Genomic DNA, 8636 nt, shown 5'->3' with positions numbered 1-8636 from the left:
TCGCCACGTGGTTGCCGCAAGCCCGCCGGCCGCTCCTTTGTCGAATCCGCCGGCCGCGCTGTTCTCAAGCCTGCCCGCCTCCGCTCACTCCGCTCACTCTAGGCCTTCGGCCTCCGCTCACTCTATCCCGCCGTGTGTTTTGTTGTGAAAGCGAAACTACTTTGTTTGGCCTTCCAAAAGAGGACACGATATTTTAAATAGTTAGAGATTTAGTTGCCAATAATAACACTGATTCAGTGTGAAAGTGTATTTCAATTTGTGTTTTGAGAAGTTTAGTGTATTTATTAGTTGACTAGTTGGTGCAGAACAAATACTTAACTAGTTAATTAGTCCTGCATATTGTTGCATATGCATTGCAACCACTTTCTCTGTTTTTCTAAAGGGAGAGCTCCATGTGTCTAAGCTGTTCCACCACCCCTGTATCCTCCCACACAAGAGCGTCTTCATCGCTGAGAATGAGCTGTGGGTGATCACACCCTTCATGGCCTACGGTTAGCGGAGACGTTCTGCATCAATCAAGTCTAAACAGCTGTGTTTTGCTTACTGTTCATATGTGTTTCTCTGCTTCATCAGGATCTGCACGAGACTTGATCAGTACACATTTCACTGATGGTTTGAGTGAGCAGACAATAGCCTACATCCTGCTGGGTGTGCTGAGAGCGCTGGAGTACATACATCAGATGGGCTACGTTCACCGGTGAGGAACACGTATTATGATTAGTTCTTCTTATTATTATTAGTCAAACAGGTTAATAAATCAACAACCACACCAGACTGTCAGCCTGATGTCTTTAATGTAGATGCTACAAGAATATTGAAGTATTTTTTTTTTATCATCTCAATATGTGTCTATAGTAGTGTGAAGGCAAGCCACATCCTGATTTCAGCAGATGGACAGGTGTATCTGTCCGGTCTCAGGAGTATCTTCAGCTTGATCCGTCACGGTCAGAGAGCACGAGTTGTACATGATTTTCCCCAGTACAGTGTTAAAGTACTACCTTGGCTCAGTCCAGAGGTTCTGCAGCAGGTACGTTTAATATATACCTCCCATCTCAAGTTTGGGTCAGTAAGATTTTTTAATAAAAATAGAAATGTTAAAAATAAGAAAGTGTTTCTTGAGCACCACATCAGCATATTTGAATGGTTTCTGAAGGATCATGTGACACTGAAGACTGGAGTAATGATGCTGAAAATTCAGCTTTGCCATCACAGGAATAAATTACATTTTAAAATATATTCAAATAGAAAATTGTAATAATATTTCATAATATTTTTGATAAAGTAAGTGCAATCTTTATGAACATAAGAGACTTCTTAAATCCTTCAGACTTTTAAACAGTACTGTATACTGTCTATATAACACACTGGAAATTATATTATATATATATATGTATACTATAGAATCTTCAGGGATATGACTTCCGCTCAGACATTTACAGTTTGGGCATCACTGCATGTGAGCTAGCTAATGGACACGTGCCCTTTACAGACATGCCTGCTACACAGGTAAGGCAAACGCCTGTTTTTTTTTTTATCAGTCACTTTTTGCTTTCCCTTCTTTTTATCTTACATTTACCTTGATAAACGGTCTCTTTGCCTGTATCAGATGTTGTTAGAGAAGTTGAACGGCACAGTCCCCTGCCTGCTGGACACCACCACCATCCCCCCTGAAGAACTGAGCATGAAACCGTCTTGCTCCGGGGCCGACTCTGGGATCTGCGAGGGCCCCGGCGCCGGTGGAGCTCGCCACACTAATGGAGAGCCCTCATCCTCCTCCGGAGGAAACCCGTACAGCAGAACATTCAGTTCTCACTTTCATGCCTTTGTGGAACTTTGTCTACAGAGAGATCCCGAGAAAAGGTAAATAACACTCTACTCTTTGCGATTTATACTTATTTAGAAAGAAATAATTAAAAATTCTGTCACTTACTCACCATCACATCATTCCAAATGATTGTCATTGTTTTGTGGAACACAAAAAGAGAAATTTTAGTAATGGACTGACTAATGAAAGTGCTCCAAACTAAAAATAACTGTAGCATAAAAAGTTTAACTAAATTAATGTATACTTTTGTGGTGTAATAATAAATAGACTAAATGTATGTTGTCATGTCTTCCCACAGACCCTCTGCCAGCTCTCTGATAGGCCATTCCTTCTTCAAACAGGTGAGTCTTACCTTCTTCAGAGGAAATATCAGTGCCAAGAAAAAAAATGTAATAAAATGCCACCTGGTATTCATCTAAATCAGTATAGACAAACATAATTTGCTTAAGCTAACAACACAAACAATTCTAATCTTTGACGAGTTTCATGAGTTCCTTGCTTGTTCTGAACAACATTTGTTGATCATCCAGATAATGACAACAAGGTAAAGTTCACTTATATGAATGTTTAATGGGGTGTGATGAATAAAGATGTATTTTATGAAATTTGCAAAGTTATCCACCTTATTTTTCAATGCAGAAGTAAGCCGTTTTCTGCAAATGTGTGAGACTTCTGGTTCATTAGCCGCTGTAGGGAAATAACGAGAAGAATAACAAAGTGCAGTAAACGGTAAAACTGTTTGCACTACAAACCACTGTGTTCATAATTAAGATAATACATTCAAATAATATGCTAAGACACACCTTTTGCAATATCAAGCAGCAAAACAAGTTGTTTTGTACAGCTAAAAATAGCTGGAAGCAGATGAGACCGCAAGCCAGACCCATAAAATTTACAAATTATGCGTCTGCTCTTACGGTAAAAATAAGGTGGATTGAACTGAATTGAAACAACATTGAACTAAGACAATACTTGACACTATTGTCTTCCGTAGATGTTTCAAAAATGATAGATATACAACATTAACCCTTATTTTCCCGTTTATTGATGCGAAGCCGATTTAAAACAATCTGTATTTCATAAAGTGCTATATAAATAAATGCGACTTCACTAGTGTTGACTAGTGCATTGTTGTGGTCTATATAACATTATATCATTGTAGATAAAGCGCAGATCATCTGAGGCTCTTCCTGAGCTCCTGCGTCCAGTTTCTCCAATCAGCAGCCTCGACTGCATGCAGCCTCAGGATTCTCCCACTGGATTGGCCAGTCTGGAATCTGATCTCAGCCAGCTGGATGTGGATGACTGGGACTTTTGACATTAAACGGATGAGAAATGAAGGGACAATGGATTGGACCGAAAGTGAGGAGAATACTGTAGGACTCTTAATGAGAATTGATTGTTTTTGTTGTGTTTTAAGGGAGAAGAGGGGAAGGCTGGTTCTATGTGAATGTGATATAGACATTACAAAGAGCTTCAAAGATGTTACAAGAGACTCTGGGATGTTTCTTGTTGCCTTTTGTGATTTGTGTATATCACTGAAACTACAAGGACCGACTATAAAAAGAGAAATGAAAAACCAGCAGCCACCATAGCCTTGCTAATGCATTCAGAAGCATGAAGTGAAGCCTGAGGCTCGCACTGCGCAAACACTTACTGACTGGCCATGTGACAATGGTGATCACTTCAGGCTACTGAAGCCTGTTCTGTGTGTTTCACCTGAATTAATGACACTCTATGAATGTCTACCAGCTTACAGCAAAACAGGTTCACAATTGAATTCCCATGTCTCCTAGCATATTTGTCCAATGAAGCATTAAGAGCTAAAGTCAACCTAAACATAGAACTGTTCAATTTATGGATGGACTGTGGGGATTAAAACTATCAAGTTTCTTCTCCCAGCACAAATGTTGATGCCACCAGGAATATGCTAGAGGACAAGATTTCGTTTTTGCCTGCTGTCTGGTGTAGTTATTAGTTTTATATTAGTTGCATTTCTGCTGAGATTCATTTCTGTTCTTGGCATGCATTACCGGGAGGAAGTACTTCAGTGGACCGTTTGTGTATTTTCAGCATACTTGCCTCTTGGTCAAATGGAATAAATGTTGCAACTGCACAAATGTCAGCCCTTGTTTGTTGTTTTTCCAATGCTGTTTGTTACATCACAACCCATTTTGAAAAACAGCTTCTGCAATAATGGTTTCTCTATATAATATTCAGTTTATAATAGGGAATGCATTTTAGATTTAAGCTGATAATTATATTCATGTTATGGCCAACAACTAATAAATGGCAGATATTCAAATTCTGTCAGAATCAGAAATACTTTATTAATCCCCGGAGGGAAATTTGGTTCATTACCGCAGCTCTAAATTACTTTGGAGTATACTTATTTGCCTAAATGAACAAAAAAAGTAAAAATAAATACATTTTAAATTCTAGGTATTTAGTTACAATATACATTATAAAAATATGTTTGAGATCTTTAACAATGTTAAAAATAATGTTTTTAAGATCAACTTTAAGTTTGCCAACATCTAACAACAATCACCAAGGTTAATGCCGGGTGGATTCTGATTGGCTGTCAATATTTTTAGCCTTCATCAGCTTAAATTACAATAATATTGTTCTTTTGTGTCATTATTGTTATAGTTGTTGTGTGGGCTTTCCTGTTCTCATAGAACGATTACTAAAAAAAAGTCACGAAAAAGCATTCTACAAAAGTATATTTCAAAGGTTTTGAAAATGTTCAACTCAGAGGGAATCTGACTAACAAAAGTAAAACACAGAAGGGGAAGTTGTGTGGCGCTAGTCATCCTCATCTGAGGGAGGCTGGTCATCAGCTGCCTGTTGTTTCTGCATCTTAGCCATGAGCTCTGAGGAAAAAATACACAAATTAGTTTCTTAGTCTTCATTTCAAATAATATAGGATATTGGTGAGTGAAACATCAGGGATCTACCAATTTTCCACAACTTTTGAACAACTGACCACACCTATTCCAGTTACTTGTGATTAATGCAAAAATAATTTTCCACCTTAAACTACACAACCTTTCAAAAGTTTGGGGTCAGTAAGATTTTTTTATTGATGTTTTTGGAAAAAAAAGTTTGTTTTCAGGATTGTTTAGAAATATTATGTAACCTCATTGCTGAATAAAAGTATTCATTTCTTTCAAAAACAAAAATCTGACTGACCCCAAACCTTTGTTCAATTCAAGGATTATACTGTAAGTAGATAAGCACCTTTGGCAGGGTTGAAGACGCCATTGGTCTGCTGGTTGCAAACGTAGCAGCGCTTAGATTTGCGGTAGTGCTGGAGAGCACAGGCCTCGCAGAAGTAGTGCCGGCACCTGGAAAACAAAGACATTATACTTACGAATAATAGACAATGACATACTAGTTCTACAGTCAAATATGTGGCTATGACATGCAAACACAATGTCAAATGATTTAGATATGAGAGACTAAAGCAAAATAATGTGGATTTGTGCTGTGGTAAGAGTAGGGAATAGCATTTGCAATTCAAACTGGCCATGGCTTAATGTAGCACTTACTTTGTAATAATGGGGTTTTTAAACGAATCTCTACAAATGAAACACTTGAAAGGAAGATCTTCCTCATCGCTGCTCACTTCATAGTTCTCCTCATCTGTGAGATAAACAATATGTCAGAAAACAGAACAAAAGAAGCTAAGTTTACCTAAAGAACTGTACCTAAAGATGGCTCACCGTTTGCCCCATATCGTCCTTCTTCCAGCTCTCGCTCAATCTGCCAGCCGTGCTTATAGTCCGAGCGGTCGTGGAGAAACTTACAGCTGTCTGAGGATAAAAAAAGACATGTTTATTTCTGCAATGAATATTGCCATGGTTGTTCACATTAACCTCAAAGGATTGACAAAACTAGAGAGGAAATCTGTTGCTTACTCGCCTCCAAACCCACAGAAGCCAGTCTCTTTATAGTCTTTACAAATGTCAGGCTGGTAATCCCACCGTACTGTGGCCCTCAGGTGCTCAGGCGCTCTGATTGGTCCTTTCCTATCACGTACAAGACATTATGAATCAGTTTAACATTGTGTGTCCTCAAAAACTCATTTATACTGACTCACCTGACCATACCAGAGGAAGCGTTGCCCATGGTGGAGTCTTTGGGTTTAATGTATTTGTGGTAGTTGTTGATGCCGCGATAAATTTTATCATCATCTTTACCAGAGAGCTCCTAGAAATAAAATACAGGCATGTCACTGAATTAAGAGACTGATTATTGTGGCCACCCTAACAACATCAGTAATTCTATATCTTAAAAGTCAGCATGAAATGCAGGGCTCTACGCATATTTTTCTTTTCTTTAACTTAAATTTAGGAGCACAGTCAAAAATTTAGGAGCACCTTCTAATCAATAATCCAAAATTACCGTCTACACTTTGCTTATGAAAGGATTCATGAGATATGTCTGAAAATGCGACTGAAATGGTCGCACTGTAGAGCCCTGAAATGGAAATTCACCCATCTTTTTTCTTCTAAGTGCATCTTAATGATCGTACTGTAAACAGATCATCTATTTATGTTAAATTTTTTATCATAATTTTTTATTAAAATGTAATAACTGTATCTTCCGATCGAATAACTGACTTTTTCAATCATTAGGTCAATTAAACTGCGCCCCTTTCTCTTATAATTAACTGCAAGCTCTCGTTCAGATCTGCTTCCATCCAATCAACAACTGATGGACTGAACCAAGTCCTGTCCTTCATTTTATTTATTTTTTTGATAATCTCTTTCACTCAGATGTACAATGCAGAAGAATTTACCTGGCTGTCTCTACTTCTGTTTCATTGCAACTTTAAAGAAACAGTTGGCCATTGTATGCACCAAGTTTGAATATGTGCATATTTAAATCACACAAACGAGATTCTAGAGTTGAGGTTTTAGGATAATTTTCTGTGAATAATAATGACTTTTGTTCCTCACACCGGCGTGGTTTTTAAGGACTCTGAATAACGCAAAGTTGTGTTTATTTATAATACTTTTATTAAACATTTTTGTCTCCTGCTTAATATCTTCTTTTTGAAAAGACAAATGGGTGAGTAAATGATGGCAAAATGTATCATTTTTGAGTAAACTCTCTCTTTAAGAGCAGGTTTATCATAATATCTGTTGAATTACTACACGATTGTTTCCACATGTTTTTATAAGTCACAGAGGCTCTTTTTTCTAATACATTTATTCAATTAAATATTTAGATGATTACTATTCAGTAAAATGTATCAATTCTGCTGTGCTTGAAATCAAATGAGGTCACTGAATAAACTGGCCTCAATAAACCTACTAGATTATCTTCTGTAGGTATGTTTCTAACTGAACATACAAATAAACTTGAGTTTACAATATCGGTGCCTGTTAGTGCTGTTAACTGTACCTCCTGAATCTTCTGGCTGCGCTCAAAAATGGCCTGAGCATCTTTGTCCCTCTCTGTGTCCAGCTGATAAAGAGCAGTGGCCCCCATGTCATCTGGTCCCTCTGGTTTCTGCAGCAAACACAGAAACACACGGAATTACAAGAGTCAACCGTTTCAGTAGCTCTGGTCAGCAGAAATGTGAAATGAATTAAGAATAATTTACATTCTTCGTGTAAGGTTTGTTACAGTATAAATCATATGAAGAATCATAAAGGTAAAGATGTTGTGGCAGACTCACCGCTGACCGAGTCGACTTGTAAGAGACAGTGACATCCTTGTCTTCTTTCTCCTCTTCGCTTTCGCTCGATGAGACGTCTTCCCTCTCCACTTTCTGTGTCTATGTGTGCAGTATATAACTGGTGGTTATGGCTTCAGAGTCAACAACCGCTTTGTAAAAGACAAATAATGCAGATTTTGATTCTAAACATATAAAATACCGACATACTTTCTGAATCATGGGATTCGTAACAGCAGCTTTCTTCTTTTTGACCACAGCACTGCCCTCCTCGCCGCTACTTCTGTCTGATGAACACACACAAATATTGATTAAATACACTGTGAGCTGCAGAAATGTGAATATTAAGGTTCACTGTACGGACTACACAAAACCGCCCAGTCCAAACATGCACTACCGAGCACTGAGGAAAAATAAGAGCAAAATACCTTTATCGCTATCACTGGCATTTCTTTTCCGTGCTGAAAATTTCTTGTTTGATTTCTTAAAAAGAAACTTGCAGGTTGTTTTCGGCTCTTCAGACTCCGCCATCTTTAACTATCATCTCTTTAATCCCTAGTAGTTTATTTCTTTGCCCAATATCTTTGACTACAATTAAAACTCTCCCTTGTCCCAAACATCTTGCCAAGCTAACTGTTCCAATCGATTTATCTATTGCCTTTGATAATCCCATTGGATGTAGATGTTTTCCTGCACCTTTTTCAAAAGTTACCATTACTTTAAATCCTGTCATCTCATTTTGAATTAAGTCTTTCCTGTTATCTTTCTGACACGTTTTAGTCTTTTTTTTATTCCCATCTGGCGTATTTATCAGCGTATCTTCACTGTCTTCCTGATCTTTAGACATAATTTTCTTGCGTTTAGTGTTTTTCTTTTTGGAAAAAACCTCCGTAAATCCCAAACTATCATTCATTACTGACTCATCAGAGTCCTCGTCCATGATTGCACAACAGGCACAGATCTGATCTGATGGTCAAATTTTATTTTCCTATTAGCGTTTCCTATTATAAACAATTATACAAACAATTACCGCGTCCGAGTTATCAGCAACCTTTCCTACCGGAACTTCCGTCGACGTCGCCCTTCGACCCAACTTCTAGTCTAGTCAAAGCTTTTATTTTG

General features: G+C 37.9%; 2 protein-coding genes across 4 annotated transcripts in view; one reads left to right on the top strand and one right to left on the bottom strand.

Moving 5' to 3' along the window:
- Positions 1-3936, top strand: part of LOC107729556 (STE20-related kinase adapter protein alpha-like) — an 11265-nt gene extending 7329 nt beyond the window's left edge. For all 3 annotated transcript variants that reach the window (XM_016540119.1, XM_016540118.1, XM_016540120.1), the window contains 7 exons: positions 383-491; positions 574-697; positions 856-1027; positions 1402-1506; positions 1607-1860; positions 2124-2166; positions 2988-3936. In XM_016540119.1, the coding sequence (XP_016395605.1) occupies positions 383-491; positions 574-697; positions 856-1027; positions 1402-1506; positions 1607-1860; positions 2124-2166; positions 2988-3143 (963 nt within the window). In that variant the 3' untranslated portion in view covers positions 3144-3936. The remainder of the gene's footprint in view (positions 1-382; positions 492-573; positions 698-855; positions 1028-1401; positions 1507-1606; positions 1861-2123; positions 2167-2987) is intronic.
- Positions 3937-4470: 534 nt separating this feature from the next.
- Positions 4471-8579, bottom strand: LOC107729443 (RING finger protein 113A-like). Its single transcript, XM_016539934.1, has 11 exons — positions 8545-8579; positions 7943-8051; positions 7725-7801; positions 7518-7616; positions 7241-7348; positions 5931-6040; positions 5753-5859; positions 5554-5643; positions 5380-5473; positions 5069-5175; positions 4471-4701 (listed from the first exon to the last, which is right to left on the bottom strand). Exons 2-11 carry the CDS (start codon positions 8043-8045, stop codon positions 4634-4636), a joined length of 963 nt encoding a protein of 320 aa, XP_016395420.1. The 5' UTR covers positions 8046-8051; positions 8545-8579; the 3' UTR covers positions 4471-4633.
- Between the last annotated feature and the right edge of the window lie 57 nt (positions 8580-8636).

Source organism: Sinocyclocheilus rhinocerous, unplaced genomic scaffold, assembly GCF_001515625.1.
Source record: "Sinocyclocheilus rhinocerous isolate Xijiao unplaced genomic scaffold, SAMN03320098_v1.1 scaffold697, whole genome shotgun sequence".
Lineage (NCBI taxonomy): Eukaryota > Metazoa > Chordata > Actinopteri > Cypriniformes > Cyprinidae > Sinocyclocheilus > Sinocyclocheilus rhinocerous.
Note: the sequence above shows the minus strand (reverse complement) of the source record. Positions and strands in the feature narration are given on the sequence as shown.